The 23,347-nt window shown below is 40.8% G+C and overlaps 1 protein-coding gene across 1 annotated transcript in view; it reads left to right on the top strand.

Moving 5' to 3' along the window:
- The first annotated feature begins 3,736 nt into the window (after positions 1 to 3,736).
- Positions 3,737 to 23,347, top strand: part of tmem8b (transmembrane protein 8B) — a 44,869-nt gene continuing 25,258 nt past the window's right edge. The window contains exons 1-6 of the mRNA XM_054611250.1: positions 3,737 to 3,900; positions 9,797 to 9,986; positions 10,576 to 10,783; positions 18,008 to 18,141; positions 18,804 to 19,072; positions 21,478 to 21,863. Coding sequence (XP_054467225.1) covers positions 3,813 to 3,900; positions 9,797 to 9,986; positions 10,576 to 10,783; positions 18,008 to 18,141; positions 18,804 to 19,072; positions 21,478 to 21,863 — 1,275 coding nt within the window. The 5' untranslated portion in view covers positions 3,737 to 3,812. The remainder of the gene's footprint in view (positions 3,901 to 9,796; positions 9,987 to 10,575; positions 10,784 to 18,007; positions 18,142 to 18,803; positions 19,073 to 21,477; positions 21,864 to 23,347) is intronic.

Below are 23,347 nucleotides of genomic sequence, written 5' to 3' on the forward strand. Positions count from 1 at the left end.
CAAGAAAACTGTGACTGCTGTAAACCGCATGCCAGTTATTAACGTATGACATGGTCGCAATAAAGGGTTCTCTCCCAGGTATTCTTAGTGGATTGTTCCATGTCTTCATCAAGCTGACAGGAATGTAGTACTCTACACATCTTACAAGGGTTTTCAGAATCCACCTCATTTCCTCATACTTGGTATGTGGAATGTACTATTACGTAATATCAGTTTGCTCATTTTTAGTTGGATTATCAGCCAGTTTTCTTTTCCTGACATCAAATCCCAAACATCTGCCCATCATATCCCATCTGTGTCATTATTAGACCCACATACATAATACTCTGGTAGTGTAATGGCGTAGTATAAAGACCAAAAAAGCCCACATATGGAGGGAGGGGAGAAGGATTGGTCAAAGAAATACAGGACCTTAACACAGGAAACCGATGTTCTTGATCAAAAGTTACCTTAGTGATGTTTGTGTTTGTTTTTCTATACTTATGTTACATTGTTTAAGTTCTAATTGGGTTTTGTCCTTATTTTAAGCCCAACCAAGAAGTATTTCCTAACCCTAACTAAGTGGTTTCATTGCCTAGACCTAAATTCACTAGTTATTTTAAGCCCAACTGTGATGTTTTTCCTTAACCTAACTTATTGCCTATACCTAACTAACTGGTTTTGTTGTCTAAACATAAGTTTACATTATTTTGGGCATGCAAAATAAGTATGTTAACATCACAGTTTAAGCCCAACCGTGATGATTTTCCTTAAACTAAATAAGGGGTTTTGTTTCCTAAACCTAAATTTCCATACTTATTTTAAGCCCAAACTTAATGTTTTTCCTTAAACTAAATAAGTGGTTTTGTTGTCTAAACCTAAGTTCATTAGTCATTTTAAGCATGATGCATTTCCTATACCTAACTTGTTGCCTATACCTAGCTAAGTGTTTGTTTTATTTTTGCAAAAACCTAAGTTAACGTCCTTATTTAAGCCCAACTGACCTAAGGACATTTTTTGTTTGAATTCACAACGTTAACCATGTGTTTATCTTCAGTATGTGAGGAGTTGTAATGAGAACATGTTGGGACTATACATTGATGGGATGGGAATGGATAGCTGGTTGAAATGGGGTCAACCCTCTACACTTCCCGTTAGGCAAACGACAAAATACAGACTAAATATTTCTGTCATTCTGCAAAGAGTAAAGAAAACCCTTGTCATCTGGCTCATTGTGACCGTTTACTATTCATACATTCGTTGAGATAGAGAGAATAGGTTATTTCATAGAAGGCTATTCTGTTGTCTAAGCCTAGCTGAAACAAACACCAGGCAGATTAGTTGACTCAACTGTAAACTCATTTACCCCCCAAAAAAGTGTGTTGTGAGGTGACTTAGTTTGAGTTCAGCAACAAAAATTTGTTGCGAAGTATAATCCGACCCATTTATCATTCTTAGCCTCCTGGACATTTGTCCTCAGTTCAGAGCAAACGGTTCATTTTAAAGATTCATTTGTGTCAGACAGATTATACCCAACCTGATTCAGGAGCTCATTCACTCTCTTGACAGATCTGCTTGGACAGTTATGACTCATGTTGAAGTCACCCCACAGCCTAAAAATAATCATGGCTGAGAGTTTGAGTCAGTCTTAATGTCCAGCTCCTGGAGGGAAATGGATTATCGTCTGATGCGGGATTTCTTTTATCTTTTCCCCCCTATGAGTCTGCAATCACCTCCTGAACATGAGCGAGATGCTTAAAAATGAATATTCCAAAGTCCACGAGTTAACCATTAGTGTACTGATTTAGGAGGGAGAAGTATGCTTTGTTTTTCTATATTGTTTTTAATAAGAATAAAACTTACACCAAAAGTGCAATCATTTTAATTTCAGTGCAACAATGTTAGGTCATTATTGGTCTATTTAGTGAAGTGGCTTGGCTTTGCTCTGTGTGTAATATAACATTTAATAAGAAGAAGAAATAAGAAAGATATGAATAATTGCAAAATCAGCCAATATTTTCCCATCAAAGCGCTTTTTGTTTGTCTTTTAATCCGAGCGTATTTAAAGCCACAATGTAATTCATGCCCTTGACAAGAACTTGACTTGAATATTTAAAGGTGGCCTTGAGATTCATTATCTTTTTTTTTTTTTTTGAAGTATTTTTGTTTTTAAAATAATGGAGTTAATGTGATTTAGAAAATGTAGTATGATTATGAAATTGTTTGAACGTTTCGTAAAACCGGCCAATGTAGAACAGAAACTCCCGCACACTGGCTTCGTCACTTGCGTATAAATGTATATTAGTCACGACGTTTCGGTACGTAGACCTTCATCAGGTTATTTTACCTAAAACCGGCCAATGAAATCGCATCACGTCGTGTGGTCGTAGCTGTGGCTCTGTACTTCACTTGATGTTCACTCTTTCAAGGTTTGTTGTTGTTGGTGGTTTTATTTAAATTAAGGTGTATCACACCTAAAGAACGCCCACAAAATCGCTGTAATTTAACATGTCACAATAACAACAATACTTTATATTTAAAACATGTTACTGTGTGGTTGTGGGTTGTGGGTTGTGCTATTGTGCGACCAAACTCTTGCTGCTTGGGGAGGACACATGCAAGAACGCGTGAACTATTTGCGGTGTGTATGTAGAGCTCTGGCGTGTTTCTGTCCATGGTCTGTGTACGTGACAAACCGTCCGTCCAAATAAGGAGATATTTCATGTTTTATACTGTATGTTATATAGTTTACAAAAATCATTGGCAGACACCACATTTGATGGTTTTCTATTGTGACATTACTTACATATTTGGGGTGAATAAGACATCAAACTGAGAGAGGTTAAATAGCGTGTTAAAAATCCCCTCATGTCTTATCATGTTTTACAGATGAGGGTCTCTGAGAAGTCCCACAGAAGTAATGCAGACTTGTGGTAACATCCTATCAGTCACAACAATCATGTTCACAAGCAACTCTCATAAAATCAGGAGAAGCATCAATGTGATAAAACAATGAAGTTAAAGGGGGCCACAGGGTGGGTTAACATAAAGACAATTACAAAGGAAAATCTTTATGATTGCAGCTTATAAATGAATATTAATCTTGGATGTGTTTTGCTCTAAATGACATGCACTGCAATGCAGAAGAAGCTGCAAGTGTCTGCAGGACAAAACAGACGTATTTGTCTTGTCAGGACAGGGATGCCACATCAGGTCAGATGTTTTATATCACACACCTCACCCCCACTCTCACCCCGAAACCCCCGAAACCCCAACTTTGTGTCCCGGCTGCCGGGTGAGGAGGAGTCTGCAGCCGCCTCCGGAGGCTCCTCACTCGGCCCCTGCGTGATGTGTGTCTCTCTCTGTGTGTGTGTGTGTGTGTGTGTGTGTGTGTGTGTGTGTGTGTGTGTGTGTGTGTGTGTGTGTGTGTGTGTGTGTGTGTGTGTGTGTGTGTGTGTGTGTGTGTGTGTGTGTGTGTGTGTGTGTGTGTGTGTGGTGGCCCCCGGACGCCGAAAGTGACGAGCCTTGTGGTGCAATGTACGTCTGCACCGCCCCCCCCCCCACCCCCTCCAAGACTGACAGCGCCGTAGGTCCAATGAGATAAGTCGACATATTGAGCTTGTCAAATCAAAGCCAAAGGGGAGGTGCTGTCCCGTCCTCGCCTCAATGACGTCATGCACAAACAGCTGGTCGTTGGCAAAAAAAAAAAAGAAAAAACTGGGAAGGGGAAAAAAAAAAAAAAAAAAAAAAAAAAAAAATGTAGACCAGCACAGCGACTGAGAACTGCACCGGGCTAGGCTGTAGCCCCTCCACTAAAGACTTGGCTTCTAACGATGCGGCGACCGGAGCGCGCGGGCTCAGGATGTAGCCCTCCCAGGCTCCTCGTGCTGCTTTACACCTATCTGTGCGCGCTCGTCGGTGGTGAGTAGGGCTCTTTTTCTCCTTCTCTCCAGTCAGTGTGCGGTGCTTTGATTCGCGGGGAGCTGTCCCTTTTGTCGGTGGTGCTGAACGCCTCATCCAGAGCAGCAGCAGCATCAGCGGCGGCGGCGGCGGCGGAAGCGGCAGCAGCGTCCGATCCCGTTTGCGGTTCGATTTCAGTCCCAGTTAAAAAACATCCACATCTTGCCGCGTTTAGACACCAAAACAAACACGTTTCTTTTTTTTTTTTTTTTTTTTTTTATGAACACCGTCTGGGCTCAGTTACGTGACGCACTGGGAAGATCGCTGCTAATTATGGCACGCTAACACACTTGACAGATGCTCCTATAGGTTGTGTACGCTACCATACCAAGAGATGAACACACACACACACACACACACACACACACACACACACACACACACACACACACACACACACACTGGTGCTGGACGCTTTTCATTATTGTCACCTTTTTTTGGTGGTTTCATTTGTATTTGTTTGGTCATTGTTTTTGCTTTGTTAAAGAACGGCAAAAAGACAAGTTGAGACACGTTGGCGTAATGCGAGGAAAAAAAATAGGACTGGAGTCATTGGACAATAAAGCAGTGTTTAAGTTACACCTTGTCATTTCCTGTTTTTAATTTAGCCTAATTGAAAAACAATGAGCAGATTTGCTTTATTTATGTGGCGACATTTGAGTTGAACCTTTCATTTTTGCTTACTGTAATGATTAAATGTACAAAAGTACATGTTTTTACTTGCTGTATATTTAACTCCTTAAGAAAAATCTTATCTCGAATGACATTAAGAGTGTTTTTCTCGTGTTTTGTGGTGTCCTTCCGCCAAGACGTCTTCACTGCTACAAGACAGAGGCGTGAGACAAAAACAAAAAAGCCCAGAGCTCAATGGTGAGACAACAATGAATCCATACCTGCAGCACACGCTGTACTTACTGGCTGTGGTCACAGAGGACCTTAAAGAGATGTCTGAGGATGTTGCAGTCCCCTGGTAGACTTGTTGCTGCTCCTCTCAATCTGTTTTTAATTAATTTATTTTCTTTGGTTAATTTTCGGACTTGGCTGAAGTCAGTAAGATCCCTGTCCCCCTTTACCCTCTCCTTTTCCTGGATAACTGTGGTTTTGTTTTGAGTATCAGTGAGGAGGATCATTGTCTCAGTGATCAGTCAGATTATCCAGTTAGTGATAGTGTGTTGGCCAAGAGTGAGGAATGATGGCAATGTGTAAACCAAATCCTGTGTTTTCACGGATGGTTCTCCTTTATTTCATCTGTTTTCTTTTTTGAAGATTTTAAAAACCCTACAAGAACATCCTAATAGAGGAGGATTTTATTTTCTTTTTTTGGAGAAGCAACGTTTACTGTTCCATAAAAGACTTCCCCCACTTAAGCAGTAAAGGCTAAATCTCCAGTAGAGATGACAAAAAGCAGGATTATGTCTGTATTAAGCCCCTAACGGAGTAAAACAGTGGTTGGGAGGCGCTCGCTGAAGATTACTGAGATTACTGAATTCATAGCCGCGTTGTAAGAATGCCTGTAAGCACCCCGCTGCCTTTATCTTTAGATGTCTTTATTTAGCTGGCAAACAAACAGGCATTTTTTAAATATGTGTGGTTACTGAGTTTCTCCACACAGAGGATGGTTTAAAAATAAACATGCAAGTTTATTATTTTATTTTTCTTCTAACAACTTGGCATGTGGATTTTGTTCTTATATTTGATTTGTCACAACAACCAAAAATGCTGCCAAAGATGTTTGAAAGGTGTATTTTTCCTGTCAATGGAGTGTAACTGCATACATCTTTGTGTACTTTACAAATCACAAAACTGAAAAAAATAAATTGTGACATGTAAAATCCGGCAAACAGCATGTTGTGTCATTAGAAATGCTAATTTACAATATTGACAATAAACATTCCATTGACGTAAACGACAAGAAAAGAAAAACTGTTTTTGCATGACTGACAGCTACAAAATGAATCTGCAGCACACTTGTCAACACTAATGTTGTTTTTACTAAATAGCTACATTTTGATACAGCGACCATTGTCAGGTGTTTTCACATACTGAAATATTAATATATTTAGAAATAGCATTGTCTCCTCACTTCTCAAACGTCTTTGAGTTGTCAGCAGTTCAATCGAAAAGAGTGATTTCCCCTTACTGAAAAATTCTGTTTTCTTACAAAGATTGGACAAAAGTGTGAATAATAAACATTATTTTATGTACTAGGAATTTGTTTTCCTTCGATCCTACTCGCCTTTAAAGGAACAGTTCACATAAGTACATATTTTTCTTCCTAGCTGAAGTGCTATTTATCAGTCTAGATTTTTTTAGTGGAAGTTGCCTAGTTTTGGAGATATCGTCCTTCTCTCTCCAACACAATGGGACTATAAATTACTCAGCTTGCGATGCTCAAAGTGCCCAAAAAAAAATACATTTGAAAAACTCAACAGTAATGTCTCTTTCCAGAATTCATGACCCTGTTACTCAAGATTATCCACAGTTGTTGCTGTGAGCAATTTCTTGTAGGGACTAGTTTCTTTTGACGATAGATCCTACATGAAACTGCAATTGGAGAGAAGGCAGACATCTCTTCTGCCGATATCTCCTAAACTAGACAACTCACGCCAAAACAATCTTGATTGATGGGTAGCAATACAAGTAACAGGAAAAATGTGTAGTTTTGATTTTTTAGCTGAACTGCCCCTTTAATCATCTCATTTGACCCCCCAACCACTGATTCAGTGTGTGTGGAAGCTTTTTTTGGATCTAACAATAGTGATTTCCCTTTAACTGGCATTACGTTTTCTGAAGAATGTGGCGATGTGCAACTCATCCTAATTTAAAGACCACTTTTGAATAACCATACATAACAAGTCTCATCTCCAGATGTGCAAAATTGGGGACTTTCTCCTCTCAAACATCTGTCCCACTGACAAGTAATCGACCGGTGTAAGAACACACTGTTGTTAACTCTTACGCTGTGATCTGTAGCTCGGAGAAGTCTGCTTCTTTCTAGTCAGACAAGGAGAACATACAGTAGGCTTACTGCAACGTGAGTGCCACACTCAGCCTGTGACATGGAAAAGAGCTTCTCCTCATCCTCAGTCGAAGGAATCAGTATAATGAACATATGAGGAAGAGCCTCGATGCAAAGAATGCTCACGTGTAGCGCGGGGGGGGAACCGTCAGGATGAGGGTGAAATCAAGGCCGGGGGCTTTGTATGGGATTAAGCTTCAGCTCTTTGACGGCAAGATTGCTTCATTCTTCTTTGAGTTGCCTCCCCCTCTTATTCAGCTTCTTTAGTATTCAAAGATTGCCTCCATAGGTGAGAGCCGGCGCAAGCTTTGAGGACTGGTAATAGCAGGGGGGCAGAGTAAAGCAATTTTTTTACATTTTTTCCTATAAGAACACAATGCACGTTCAAGAAAAAAGCTTTTTCTTTCTGCCTCCCCCTCAGAGCCCTGTCACTGCAGATCGGGGGCCACTTGGTTTTTCTTTGCCCTGTGTCATCATCAAGGTAAAAGGAGAAAGAGAAACGAATCCGCGCAGCCGCAAATGACAGCATCGGTGCAGTGAGCTGGCTTACTCTTAGATGAATCGGGCTCCCGCTGTTTTAGAGGCACAGGCTTTTCATTGCATCCTCGAAAACGGCTTTTTACAAGATTTTTACATTTTCTTTGTGCAAATTGCAGGTGAGATAAATTATCCCCCCAAAACGGTGAACGACATCGCCGCAGGTATTCCAAGTGCAGATGGTGGAAGCGCATAAACACAAAGGGGAGCGCGCTGCAAATGGGGAAACATTCTCCCCCGGTGAAACATCAAGCCTCCACTTTGTTCTGATGAACTGCTGCTTGCTTATCTCCTTGTATTTATATTTACGATAACACTAATCAAAGAGATGCAGCAGTGTTCTGGTGTAGCAATTAACTGCCTCGCACTCCGTTTCCCCCTGATTCCACCCACCCGTTGGGCGTTGCTAGATGGCTCACGTGGGGTAATATGGCAGATTACACCTGTCGCTCGTTCCGCTTGCTTTTATATGCAGGAGCCTTTCGATGGATGTAATCCAAGGATTTGACATTATGTGGGTACGAGAGTGAGCCTGCATACATACGTCTCCCTTGACTGCTTTTAAAAGGAGTTAATGTCTGTGATCACATATTTTGATGATCTATCTCCCTATGGCGTGCCGGGTTCAAGGAGAAGCTTGTTGTTATTGTTGACTGCTCAGGCCTCAGTTCTGTTTACCAGAATGATAACGCTGACGAATCGGGAAATGTTGGTGTTTGGTATTCAGTCTATGTTAGCAAAAGTCTTGACTCACTGTCGGCCACGCTAGCAGCATGGCGAGGGACGGCAATGTCGGTCTGTCTGATTGTTGATCACTCCAGAACTTTGGGTTGGACTGATTTGACCCTTTGCCAAATCCCGCCCTGGCCAATCATAGTGTGGATTCCGTTGCTCTGACCACGGATGGATTTGGAGCTAGTCGTGGTTAAACACTGTGTAAAAGTGATACTCGCTCCCCGTAGAGGGTTGGAAGGAGATGTATGTTTCTGAAATGTTTTTGTTTCTACGTTAAAACCCAATGCTGTACGTTAGCACAGCACTAGCTATCGTAGCACTTCTATGCTCCGCTAGCAACTGAAGGTACACTGAATGTTTGTATGCTGCTTTTGCTTTTTAATGATTGTAAAAGTGAATAAAGACCTACCTGCTTTACAGGATCAATGTTGTTCCTTATTTCATTGTCTTCTGTCTCAATCACCAGGTGATGTGGTGGTTCAATTTTACACTGTAATCTGTAGCTTTAGCTTCTATCTTTACCTTTTTAACTTGTTTTCCCTGCTGAATCAATTTTACAACCTGGATATATCCTTCAAAAACATATGGCAGACCCTTCTGTCTGCTTCTGTTTGGGAAATAACTTCTTTTTTTCCCAAAATAAGGTAATATTTCTTCAGGGAATGCAGTTAGTGACTGTGTGGGCTCCATGGTATTTTGTAAGATGAAAAAAATGGTCCCAAGACGATGAAGTCTAATAACTGTGAATCTCTCATCTCAGTGCATCAAAGTTTTCACTTTCCCTGTAAAATAAATCTCAACATCAACCAAATGGATTGGCACAGAATCTGATAAAAGACCCTAATGGGTTGCTTTTCATTATTCAAACTCATGCTTACTTGGTCCTCTCTCCTCCTGTGACCAGGATAATCGTTCCCTCTCCGTCCAACATGAAGGATCTTCCAATCCTTTAGAGTGCACCTCGAGGGGACAAGGAGCAACAAAACAATGGACAAGCTGATGCAGCTGTGCCACATGTCTTTAATTGACATCTCTTTGAAATGAGAACTGAGGATATCTCATTTTTTGTTAAATGCCTTGTTGCCTCCACTTCTTTCTCTTCGTTTCTCTTCCTTGCCACCTCCTCTCGCATCTCCAGTGGGCGGGGTATAAGACGCGAGGGAGAGGAAGCAAGGGAAGGAATCAAGGAGATGCATTAGCATAATGAAAACGGTTCCTAGAGGATGAATCCTAATCACATTGATGATCCCCTGACTTCTCATCTATGGCCAGCCTCATATAAACTTTTTATGTAGTGCAAACATGCCAAACTAAAATGGTTAACATTATAGCTGTTAAAAATAGCACATTAGCATTAACATTGTAAATATTTTAGTACACTAACACATGGTGAACTCTCAGCTCAGAGCAGTGCTGTGCCTAAGTACAGCCCTGAGGCTCTTAATCCCGTCAATCAAACGTAACGAACACTTTTAATTTTCTAAATGAGGATATCTTGTGTGTTCCTGACATTTATCCCCGGCAAATATTCAGCGTGTGACTCTCCTCTGGTTCTGCTCCCCACAGATTGCCTTTTTGTGACCGAATACTTCACCCGCACGCCTCGTAAGCTGAACGCTTTCAACTCCTTCGCCAGCGTGGAGCTGTTCCACTTCAATGTGCCTGACGACACCATGATGGCCGTATGGAACCTCATCACTTTCAAGGAGCAAGGAGGCACGTTCGGAGACAGCTGCCCCAACCGCAACGTGACTGTGTAAGACCATGACTTTGTACCCAACTTGTTTTTTTTCTCTTTCTTAAGTTGCTTGTGTTTAGTTTAAAGCCTTTCTCTTGTGGGTTTTAAACACTTAGAAGTTGAAGTCTGCTGCCTTCCTAGGGTATAAATAGATAACAATAAGCATCTTATACACTTTGACTTTGAGGGAAAAAGGGTTATACCAGCTGGTTCAACACTGAGCAGTGTCAGCTATTACTCGGCATATGTATGGAACTGCTGTCAAAGCGTTAGCGGCATTTCACTTTTAATTCTGCCTGTCTGTATCATTATTGTCATATTGCTTAGTAAGGTTTGTGATGAGAGCTGGCATCTCAGGTGACTCCGCTGTGTCCCTGTGATGCTGTGATTGAACGTGGGCACGGTTATCGCTTTCAAATACGTAGGGCTGGATATGATTATTAATGTTTTGGATTTAAAATGTTTCACATTTCCAAATAGAAGATGCCATCTGCTCTCATGCTGTCAGCTGTTCCTATGGATATATTTTGATGTTTGGCAGATGCCCTTGTTGTTTGTGAGAATATTCAAGTCCTAAGGGATCACATTTTGTGTTGGTGATTAACAGGTACTTCAGGTCTGGGGCTCCTCCAGTAATCAACCCCCTGTACACCCGCTTCCCTCGGGACACGGTTGTCCCAGGATCCTTTGCTGTGACTCTCACCTGGACTCTTCCGAACCGTACCACAGGGGCGTTCAACGTGACCAGCCCGCTCCCTGGAGACTGGTTCCTAGCCGCACATTTGCCCAAGGATGAGGGCAAGATCTCAGTCAAGGTGAGCCTGAACATCCACCACCAGTAAACCTCATAGTTCTTTATTAGAATTTGAATCTCTGAGATGTGATTTTGCTGATGTAGTTGGTGCTAGCCTCAATCTGTTGTTTTCTTCAGTGCACCTCCCAGAGATCTACCTATAAACAAACAGTGGACAAAACTGTGTTCTATAGATGTCGCTCTTTTATTTGCTTTTAGTGCCTAAATTAAACACCAAATCAGCCCATCAATAAAATTAACAGTGTACAGCATAGACTGTATAAAAAATGGGCGTAGTCATCGTGCAGCATATATTGGTTTGTGGACTATGGTTTTGAACCTGTAAGGTCGCCATCTTGTTATTTTGCAACCAGAAGTGACACGAGAGGGTGGAGCTGAGTAAAACCGGAAGCTGAGAAAAACATTTTCAGGGGAACAAAGTATTGTAATTAACTTTTATGAACTGAAAACCCACTGTGAAAGGGTTAAAGGTAGCCACGCCCTAAGCATAGCCTGCTTTATGGTCTAATTCACTCAACAACATGACCATCCTGCTGCATTGAAGAGGACTTGAAACTAGCAATTCAGACCATAAACTTATGCTTACAATGTTTACTGAGATAATAAATCAGGTAAGAAGTAGGGTCATTTTCTCATAGACTTTCATACAGTCAGGTTTTTTTGCAACCAGAGGAGTCGCCCCCTGATGGTCATTAGGAAGAACGCAAGTTTAAGCCACTTCCTTATTGGCTTCACTTTTTGGAGCAGGAGATTGCCACCCTTTCTACCATATAATAGTATAATATATATATATATATAATATAAATACAGTACGCAAAAATAACTTCGACGGAAAGTCCTCCTTAAGATAATGTTTCCGATGCGCTTCAGCTTCAGATGCCGTCAAGAGGGTCTCTGGTCGTAATCAGTTGACCAATCAGCATTCATTACACTGTAAGAAATCGAAAGGACATAAGTACTCACTCATTTGACTTTTGAACCATAATCTATATTGAACTTGCGGAATCTATAAGGCATAATTAGCCGTTTAGCCCGATAGACTCCCATTCAATCTGGACTCGCCCGCGAGTCTTGCTAGCAGCTGCTAGCAGCTCTGTGAGAGTATACATAGGCACAGTGATTGAGCTAAATGCTAACACAAGCATGCTATCATGCTCACAATGTCATTGCTAACAAACCGTTAGATCTTTTTTACCAGATTTAATGTTAACCATTAATTTGCTGTAAACACAAAGTACAGCCGTGGCTGATGGGGATGTTGTTAAGTTTGAAGTTTTTTCAGTTTATTATCCAAACTATTGACCAACTTCAATTATAATAACGTTGACCTGATATGGGTTGGATATTGATATGTCTGAGCCACATTTCATGGCAATTCATTCACTCAAACCCACAAATGTCAATCTCATGGCGGCACCAGTTATAAAGTAACACAGAAGGCACAAGTTCTACGCCAATCTTTCTACTAGATGTTAAGATATTTCAATGCGTTAGTGAACAACTTTACCTGATGGTGGCTCTTAATAAAAGTCAGGGGATCACCATAGTCAGTAGGATTTATCCTCCAGGCAACATGAATTTCTGTACCAAATTCCATGGCAGTCCATCAAGTAGTTGTTGAGACATTCAATAATTTCCAAAAATGGCAATCTCATGGCGGTGCTGAAGGAAAAGTAAGGGGATAACCAAAATTACTGTTATTCATCCCCTGAAGACCATGAACGTACATACAACATTTCATGACAATCCTCCAATTAATAAGTAAACTAAAAAGATCCAGCAAATACTTTTAAGTTTCCGCTTGTTACATGCATACAGTCTTTTCAAAAGAAAATTCAGTCTTCACAGGAAACAACTTACATGGTTTACATACGCAGTTACTTCTTGAGATACCTACAAATTACAGCGCATTATTTTTCGAAAGCTATAGCTACAACAGCTGTATGAGAACAGCCTGACAGATAACATAGCCAACCCTAAAGCCACACGGCTAGCACGGAGGATCAGCTGTTTAGAGCAGCAAAAGCAAAGCTCCAGTCGCTGTAAGTGAATAGTAAAACCAAATCTTATTAATGCAGAAAGTGTTATTTCAGATTATATAAATGGGATCTACATCTATAATATTGTCTTCATGGTTACTTACCTCTCCTGCAAGATAGAAAAGAATCTCATAAAAAATGATGTAAGTGGTGGTTTGGATTAGTATTCCTTGCGTGTTCTGCAGAGCTTAAAGAGGCTTCTTTTTTTTCATTTTTTTTTTTTCATCTCATCATGTTCTTCTATTTGGCCACATGAAAAACACCTGCTGATTTCCATTTCAGGCAATTTATTTGTCACTGGCATGGCGTTCAGTTGTGCTTCCTTTGTGGTTTCCACGTGCTGGCACAAATGCACCTGGAATACACAACAATCAAAAATATCATCAAAAGTTGCTATCAATCTGGCATGCAGAAAAAGAATTGGTTTGCTGTGGGGGGTACTGAGAATAGAAGCTGCCGTGGCTCAAATGTGACCGGCCTCCAATGACACGCCGTATAGATGGAAATAACATATTTTCTGCTCTCTGAAGCAATTTTTTTTAAAACAGCCAAGATGTGATGTTATCAGTTCAGAGAGAAAAACACGGGTGGAAGCATTGCAAGCAGAGCAGCAGGGAATGCAAGCTGCATTTATAACAATATCAGTCAAATACTGAACTAAAGCAACCCTTCGCACAGAGGGTATAAGGATTTAGCAACCAAGAACAAAGAATCAATGATAAAACTGTATTTTCTGTCTAATACATCATCTCAAGTATTTTCTTTGACTTGCTGAAATGTCCCTTGCAAGATTGGACGGTTAAGATTCCCTGTATTTGATCATATATACATTTCACTCAGGCATATTTTTAGTATACCTCCTTGGAATTAATAATTCTTGAATGTATTTATCTGTTAACTATATTCTCATAAAAGCCAGAAATTGAGTTTAAAGCAATCTAAATAATGTCAACATTATCAACAGAATATGAACAGGTAACAGTGTTGACGGTATGTCAAAGACGTCGATGTATTATGTTGCAGACATAGACTGTATACAAAAAGTGGACGTATATATTAGGATCACCCATTGATATGAGGACTGCCATTATGAAGCATTGAGTTCGGGGATTTGGCTGTCTCCATCTTAGAATACGGCCGTCGCCATGTTTTTTTTGTAACCGATGAACCAAAGTTACCATATTTGGAATGCGGAGGAGTGACGTAGAGACGCCTAATATGGCTCTAATAGCGGTAAGACCTGCTAATCACAGTAAGCCCGCCCTAAAGCATACTTTATATTCTATTTTACTTTAAATGGACCATCATTTACTAAATGAACAGCATGCTTGTTTGAAGAAGACTTAAATGCTAGTGATGGAGACCATAAACTCATGTTTACAATGTTTACTGAGGGAATAAATCAAGAGAGAAGTAGAGTAATTTTTTATAGACTTCTATATAACCAGACTTCTTTTTGCAACCAGTCGCCCCCTGATAGCCAGTAGGGAGGATGCACATTTTAAGCCACTTCTGCACCGGCTTCACTCAGCAGAATCGAAGGTTGCCGCCTGGTCAGAAGGTCTGTGAACCGCTGTACTTGCAGATACATCTACTGAAATAAGCAGGCTAACCAGCTAGCCTTAGCCCGTCCTGTCTCGTAATACCAATTGTACCTCAAGAGGCGATAGTGAGTCACCAACGTCTAGTCTGTCCTCAGTTCAACATGTGAGGACAAAGAAGTAGAGCTGCCCATGCTATCCATCACTTTGAAGGTACATTGTGATAGTTTATCGCCTCATATTCAAAATGGCAGAAACAAGAAAACAAAACTTGTTTTTGTTTCATCCTTCCGCAACCAGGACACTACTTTGGATTGCAATATATCTGACAATATTACCCGTAGAAAGTAAGCTGTATCATTGAGGTACATTGGCCACATGCTATGTGTATGTAATGGATGAGTTGATTAAATAATCGTAAGATGGTGAGAGACAGAAAATACAACAGTTGATCAAATGCAATGGTCACAACAGGTATCAAGGCATTGTTAATATCACTACTGAGCTACGTGCTCTTGTAATACATCTATGCTTTTTTTTTTAAATATAAAACAAGACTGATTCCCTACTTTCCTTTTGACAAAAAGCTGAGCTATTGCTGTTCTCATTTCTGTATTTGAGAAACATACTCTTGGAAAAGGTATTGCTTCTGTCATTTCTTTGAGATTCTTATCGCTTCATAGAGAATAATAGGTGACACTGGATGCCAGGGTGATTGGGGGCATCTGGGTGAAGAGGCAGACTAATTAAGAATGGTTGGAGTAGACAGTGATTTTGAACAAAGCTACCTGTCAAAACCCTGACAGAGTCCAAGGGACAACATATCGATGTCATCCAATGGAGCAGTTGATTGGAGTTCATTTTGCTTTCAGGCTCACAGAGCCAAATGTGTGAGACTGTTGTATTCCACAGACACATGTCTACGACCAGTACAAAATATCTTACCTTTTGACCAACAATGGTGTATGAAGAGTAAAAATTGTGGGAATGACAGAAAGTCGTTTGGAAAAAATTACAGAATATTTCACAAGCTCCTCTCTGGCGATGACCTCACCACTCTAAGTCTGAACATTCAGTCCAATACACATCCATTATAAAACCTGAAATGGTCCCAAACATTTTCCTGAAACTTTAACTGTGATTTAATGAAAACTGTGCTGGCTATCAAAATGCCAATTTTGCCCAATAAAGTCCAGAGCTTCGTGAACCTTATTATCATAAATTATTTTTCTACGTTAAAGTATAATGCTACAGTATGGCCTAAAGTTGAGTTTGTTTTTAACTTTTTTCACCCATGTGGGTTTATGTAGAAGTTTCTCGCAGTTTTTCACGTTTTATTCGTGCAAACAGCTGGCCGTTTTATTAACCTTTTTGCGCCACAGCCACACTGAGTATCCTGGTGCAGCAGGGAGTCAGGGCAGTCCCCCAGGATCAGACCCCTATGCGCTGGGGGTTTACAAAGGTCGAATGCGAGTTGCTATAGCTAACCGCTAACTGGAGAGCCGTCTCCCAGAGTTGACACTAGCTGGACCTGGTCTTCTTGCTTATCAAGTGTATCATATTCTAAGATGAAAAGTTATAACCCATCATATGAAGAGAAAACACATAGGAAATAAATGGGAAGTGATACAAGTAATACATTATATCAAATGTTTACCAGAGCATCCAACCATATGTGTACATTTAAACGTTGGTTGTTACGACTTCACTAGAGTGTAGGGCAACCAGCTTATCGTGTATAGGGGTAATGGTGATGCTAGTTATTTTTTCCGCTCTAGTAATGTATTAATAGAGGTAAGGGCTACTCTCATGTAATCCATCACAGTTCTGGAGGGGTTTCTTTTCTCTCATGAACCCATTGCTTAAAAAAGATCTTACCGTTTTATGATGCTCTTTAAAATCAAGCTTTGACATGATGTGTTAGCTTTTTATTAAATGCTGGATGTTGGCCAGTCAGCGTCGTCTGCCAGTCAGTATAACAGGGGCTCAGTCCCAGTCTGCAAATATAGAAAAAAATACTTTTATAGTCTGTAAATGCTGCAATTAAGTATCTTTTTTTATCTCACACATTAGTTACTAATTCAAATGTTCAAATGTTTTGAGCATAATTCCTTATCTAAAGACCAAACACACTAAGTTATCTTTGCTGATAGAATCTAATACCATCCAATTTATTACTCCTGCAATAAATCCTTCCTATGTGAGCCTTTAAATGATAATGAAAGGTATTCCTGTCTGTCTAATTATATTGGGCGTCTTCAGTACATAACAAACTCAATATAATGCAATGCGATGCAACAACAGCACTAACTACAGACTTTAAAATGACCACAGAGTTTAATAAAGCTGCACGTAAGCTCGTAAATGTTGCATTTACTGCAGCACTATTGCGTCGGATTGCATTGGATTGTTCAGGTGTGCCTAATAAATGGAGGCTCGGTGTATACCACAGAGTGTTCCCTAACAGTTCATGGTCTCAGTGGGTCCTTCTGACTGAAAGAGCTAAAGTAATGCATTTAGTCAAGGTTTCAGTGAGGGTTTAGTGCTCCATGGCCTAAAAAAGGGGTTTAGAGGCTTTAAAGGGACAGTTCAGCCCGAAATAAAAAAATACATATTTTTCCTCTTACCTTTAGTACCTTTAATCAATATATATTGTTTTGGTGTGAGTAGACTAGTGTTGGAGATATTGGCAGTAGAGATGCCTGCCTTCTCTCAAATAGTAGTTTCATGCAGGAACTAATGGTTGAAAGAGTTTTTCAATTTATTTTTTTGTTGCTTTGAGCACCACAAGCCGAGTGCCATATAGTCCCATGTTATCGGAGAGAAGGCTGATATCTCTAAAACTACTACAACTCACACTAAAACAATCTGGACTAATAAATAGCAGTACAGTTAAGAGGTAAAAAATATGTATTTTTTGGATTTTGGATGAGCTGTCTCTGTTACATCCTGCCAAAAGAACAAAATTCTTGGGATAAATAAATGCCTGTTTATTTTTTGGCATGACTTTTAAAGCTATCAAACACAACATAGGGTAAAAACGTTGGCCCTTTAAACCCTCGCTCCCCCGCTCCTGTTGGTTGAGCCTTAATTAAAACTCAACTTCCTCTACAGGATGCATGTGCAGGTCCAACTGACAGGCTGTAATAAATCAAAGGGTCACCTCGGCAGCTCCCGGACTAATGACATGCCATGGTAATTGTGGCTGCAGCAGTCGGGGTCAGTGATCAGCTGTCAGGAACCAAGGGCCTCATTTGGCATTCACACCTGTCCTTTTGAATCAGGTGCGAAACAGCGCATCCATTTCTTCTTTTTTAAACTTTTTTCAGCAGATCATGCGTGGGAACGATTCGCGGCCTCCCGGCTCCGTCTGCTCAGCTCATCTCACAGAGAAACGTACACGTCGGGCATTAATGGTTCAGAACGACACGAGTGGGATGGCGGGTTGCACTATGTGGCAGGCAGAGGGAGGACGGAGTGATATTAATCCAGGAGGCTGACATGCTTTATACACACACGCAGTCCATTAGGAATATTCAGCCAGTCTGCATGATATCTAATCCCCTCCTTAGCAGCTTTTAAGAAACATTGGTGAGTTAACCACTTAAACGCCTTGTTTAAACCGACGCTGTGTTATCTTCGCAGGGTCTGTCCGAAGAATGCCAGTATCTGTTCCAACCTCAGCTCATCGTCCAGAGGCTGATTGGGATTTCGGTGCTTTATCCTGGATACTTCATCGACCAGATGATCCCCATCCATAACAGATCTGCACTCTATAAGTAAGTCCTCTAAACCACAATGTCAGTATGGGTTTGGCTTTTTTAAATGAAGTCCTTAATCGTGGACTACCTTAGAGGAAAATACACTTTATTTTTGCACAGTCTACCTCCCAGAGTTCTTCATCTCTGTGAGCTTATCTTGCATTTTTTCCGTTTAAAAATATGCAATTTCCAAGTGTGTGCTTATAGTCTGAGCATCTTTATTAACTTCCTCTTGTGTAAAAGTCACCTTGGTGTTGTGGAAGAAGGAGAGTCTTATTATTTGAGTTATTTTCTAATATTTGACGGGTATCAAAATGTTTGTCATTTGAATATTTCACAAACAGCATATTTACATGTAAAGTCAGTCGTTGGATGTATTTCCAGTCTTTGATGTATGTCTGATTTTATATTGGATATAAAGGTACTGCAGAGATATCGGTTTACCTGCAGAAAAAAACAGAAAAAGCATGTGTCACATTACCATAAAAGTAAATGCTGAGACATGCTGCTCTCTTCTAGTAAACATGATTTTTTTACTCTAATTAACATTAACTTGAATGCATTTTGTGTGTGTGTGTGTGTGTGTGTGTGTGTGTGTGTGTGTGTGTGTGTGTGTGTGTGTGTGTGTGTGTGTGTGTGTGTGTGTGTGTGTGTGTGTGTGTGTGTGTGCACGCACGCAGAGTGTTCATCCCCAATTATATATCAAAGGTGAAGGTCCAGCTGGTAAACTGCAGCACCAGGAACAGGAGTAGCGACAGTTGTCCCGTGGTGCTGAAGATAAGAGCGCGGGCGCCGCCGGTGCATAACTCGAGTGCCCTCGACTGCAGGGAGTGGAACCCTTGTGAGTTAGAAACCCTTGTCCCTGCCTGGGAACAATGGTACTACATCCTGGTGGAGAGATACCCGAGCAACTACAACGTCTACTTCCGCATCGGGGTGCAGGTCACGGGTGAGTGGGTTTCACACGCCAAATGTGATTAATGAAGCCTTTCTTTTTCATTCTTATGCATTTTACTTCGGGCTTGCAATATGCAGTCTTTCTTTTTCATTAGAAAAAAACAAACATCAAACTAAAAGAAACTGAGTAGAAGAGAATGTCCTTCTCATGTATTAAACTTATCCTTAAGAGTCAATGAAACATTACAGACTGAATTATTCTACTGACTGAATGGTAGCTTGACCTTTGCCCTTTTCTTTCAACAAGTTACCGGCACCAACATTCATTTTTCAGATTATTTGACCGTTTACATTCCTTATAACAGCAAGGGCCAGGTACAGTAGCTAGTAATAATATGCTGCATATGATTTTTGACATATCACATCTAAAGAAGGAGAAAATCCTGGTTTTATCACAGTGGGGTATTCTGCTCATTGCTTTAGTTCACAATCACTGATGTGGTTAAAAACAATTATAGGTAGGTTGTAAATGTATTATTGTATCCTTATTTTATTACTTCAAAGTTGAGTACCATTAGTGTTTTATTTTTCCCTCATGGTTTTGTGTGTACCTTTTGGTAAATGAGAACATTTTGACCAATTCAGCCAATTAAACAACATTAGCATTTAAATAATTGGCGAGAGGGTAATGTGTTTTCTCCTTCTTCAGTCCACTTCCGGCGTAGTTCATCACTTTTCTTCTTTCTGCTTTTGATGTTCAATTCAAAAGAAAATTAAGTCGAAACTGAAGGTTTTTTTTTTTTTCAACAAACCTGAAAATCATGAATTAGGCATATCAAAAGCTTAAAGTAGATCATAACCAACATCACAAATTATACAGTCAAAGTAAAAATAATTGTGGCTTTCCATTTGCAGACGCTCTTAAAAAAAAAAACTGATTCTTAAATGCAGTTTTGTCCTCAAAACAAAAAATTGTCTGTTAAAACGTGTTCGAGGTCGCAAATACATTGGGTACAAATTTAATTTGAACCTGTTTCGACACAGTCGGAGCATCAAGAGGCTTGTTCTACTAAAGACTGGAGCCCAAACTGTGGGGATTCATATGGGATCGCTAAGAAGCCACTGAAAGCATGCCTAAGTGCTACATGCTGTTTCGAGGTTGTGGAGGAGAGCTGAGGTATTTTTTATATGCTCACTCCACAGGGATGGCTTACAAATCTGTGGGAAGTCCTCCCCGTGTAGCGACCCCCCCCCTTAACTCCCTTCACCGGACACTGTACCGAGCACTTTGTCGCCATGGCAACGCAGACACTAATTATTCACACTCTGTCGCTCCCCCCCTCCCCGTGACTGCCAGATCTTACTTGACCTTTTGTTGGAATTTGAATTGAAGAACACCTCAGGTTCGGAGCGGGGGTGAGGGGGGGAGGGGGGTAAAAGACCATCTGGAGTCCTCACCTTCTCGTGCTTCCTCCCTCTTATCCGTTATCGTCATTTAAAAAAAAAAATGCCCTCAATTAGAATTCAGTCCCATTCCCAGACGTGGCGGTTCCCTGTGGCTAGACAAGAAGCAGCAAAACTAGGCTGCACGCTATTATTGATTACCGTCGTTTAGACTGTATTGTCACTGCAGGTATGCTGCCCTCAATAGATGATTGGGAACTGGAGAGAGTTTAACTCTAGATATGAAAGCAAAAAAAAAAAGGAAGCCAGTTCTTTGGATTATGATTTTATGAATGTTTACACAGTCCCTGCGCCCACACCCACCCACACACACGCATACATAAACACACACTGTACGTTTGGGTCTTAGCTGATTCTTGCACCGATTTTTTTCTTGTCTTAACTAGATTCGCATTTGCCTTGAGCCAGCAGTATTTGTTTTTTCAGAATTTTTTTAAGTGAGTGCTTCGGCTGCCTGAGCGGACATCAGAAACTCTTCAAACCCTTTCACAGTGACAACACTGTGTGCGACGAACGAGGCTGGAGCTAGAAAAGCCCTTTGAAATCCTGTCCCCTTGGGGGAATCGGGTGGTATGCGATGGTGCTTTGCCAGTTGCATCAATGACCAATTTATTTTTGCAGAGTAGCTTTATGTTGAGTGAGAGCATACTGTTTGCAATTACTGCAAATCTTTGTCTCATTAAAAAGCAGCATACGGCGCCCGAAACATCGCTTGTTTACATTGCAGGAGCCAGCCGAAGGGGATCTTTTCAAACATTTGCAAAAGCCCTGGTCGCTTAGTTAGCATGCATAATGATGCAAGTAGAAGAACTGACTTGGTTATTGCCTGTTTGTTTGAGACATGGGAAGGATTGGTTGTTTAACTTGGTGATGGGGATTCTTATATGACCTTACTTGTGTTTTTAAAAGCAGCAAGCCATTGAAAAATCCACCATACTGGATCAGTTTTGATTGATTTTCTTTGTGAATGGCATGTCTTCCTCCTCCCACTAGATTGCTCCAAGTCCAATTTGTCCAAGGACCAAGCACAGCCCGGCTCCTCCATGAACATGCCTCAGTCTTTCGGGACGGCGATGGGCTTCTCTCTCTCCGAGACGCTGTCAGTGGCATCCCTGCCCAGCCTGTCACAGAACGCCAGTCACCTGCGAACATCTGAGGACGGCGTTGTTTACCTCCCCCCCGTGGCCGACGCTCACAACAAGTGCTGGCCCATCCGTCCGACTCTGCGCAACGAGCTGGACACCTTCTCCGTGCACTTCTACGTCTTCTTCGGCCCGAACATATCCATACCGCCGGACAGGGCCGCCGTGTTCGCCATCAACCTGATGCCCGTTTTGGACAGCGGAGGAGTCCTCAACATGGAGCTCAAACTCAACATGGTGAGTCGCTCTGATGAGACGATTCCTGTTGTTTTAAAGGCATAATCCATGATCCAATTCTAGTATTTAAAGACCTATTGATGTGAAAAAAAAAAAAAAAAGCTAACTAGTGTTAGCTTTTTTTTTTATCAAATTAGAAATACTTCACAAACTAATGTCAAAGTTTTCTGATACTGTTAATATTTTACTACCTTACATATTCATACAATAGAACAAGATTATTTGTATAAGGCCGCAACCACGGGTTCTGAAAAGCGAAGCCTATAGGGAAGTGAAACTAAACTTGCATTCTTTCTGAAGGCCATCATGGGGCGATTCCACTGTATGCAAAATAAGTCTGATTGTATAGAAGTCTATGAGAAAATGACTTTACTTCTCTCTTGATTTATTCCCTCAGTAAACATTGTAAACATTAGTTAATGGTCGCATCTCTAGTTTCAAGTCTTCTTTAATACAGCATGATATTCATTTAGTAAATGATGGTACATTTAGAATTAAATAGAATAACAGGTAGTGGGGCTACCTTGGGATTGACAGGTTGCTACCGCGGCGTTTTCCGGTCTGGGAGTTGTCAGTGTTTTCAACTTAGAAAAGTAACCCTGTCACAGCGTGTTTTCAGTTCATGATACTTAATTTCAACATTTTGGTCGCCTATAAATGTCTTATTTAGCATTCTGTTGTACTTAGCTCCAAAGCGTCTGCTGAAGTTTTAATTTCATGTTCAGTTGACAAATACAATATGATTTTTTTCTTACCAGTGAGACATTTTGTAAGATTGTATGTTTTATTTGCTATCTTGCCAATGCCGTTGAAATTTGTAGTCATGTTACAGCTTGTGTAACTACTGTAATCCTGGTATATCAGTCAAAAAAATGGTTTCCAGACACCTAAAGGATTCTTATAGAAGATATTTTGGTAACTGGGCAACATGTCTGTCTGAGCTAGAATGCTAAATATGAATGCTCGTACAGTCATATACTTTGCTGTGGGAGCTAAAAATTTTCACAGCAAAACAGATGCCAGTGTTTTTGCTCGTGACATACGTCTCTAATTGAGAGCTAACAAATTGCAGATATCAGCCAAGCAGCATTTGATGTGTCTTTGTTAAGCTGCCCTTCAGACAGTAATGGCTTTAGGAATACACCTGCAGCGGCTCTGGAGGTCTGCAGGGAGCCGGAAACAGGAGAGCCACAGGCTGGCAGATTGACTGTTGAACATTTCACTCCAAATAGAAAGCAAGCCAGACGCGGTTGAAGCAGCTCGAGGATGAAGCATAAAACCCTAACGAATGTCTTTGATCAGTTTAAAAGAATATCCTGACATTTAGGCAATATGCTTTTTTCTTTGTGGGAGTTGGATTGATATCAGTTTCATCTGCCTGCATTCAGAAAAGATATTGGTCGAGGATATTTTTAGCCCTGCAGTACCTGTAGCTTAGTACAAAGGGCGGAGGAAGGAGGAAACAGGAGGAAAAATAAGCCCTG

The sequence above is a fragment of the Anoplopoma fimbria genome, chromosome 13 (assembly GCF_027596085.1).
Source record: "Anoplopoma fimbria isolate UVic2021 breed Golden Eagle Sablefish chromosome 13, Afim_UVic_2022, whole genome shotgun sequence".
NCBI lineage: Eukaryota > Metazoa > Chordata > Actinopteri > Perciformes > Anoplopomatidae > Anoplopoma > Anoplopoma fimbria.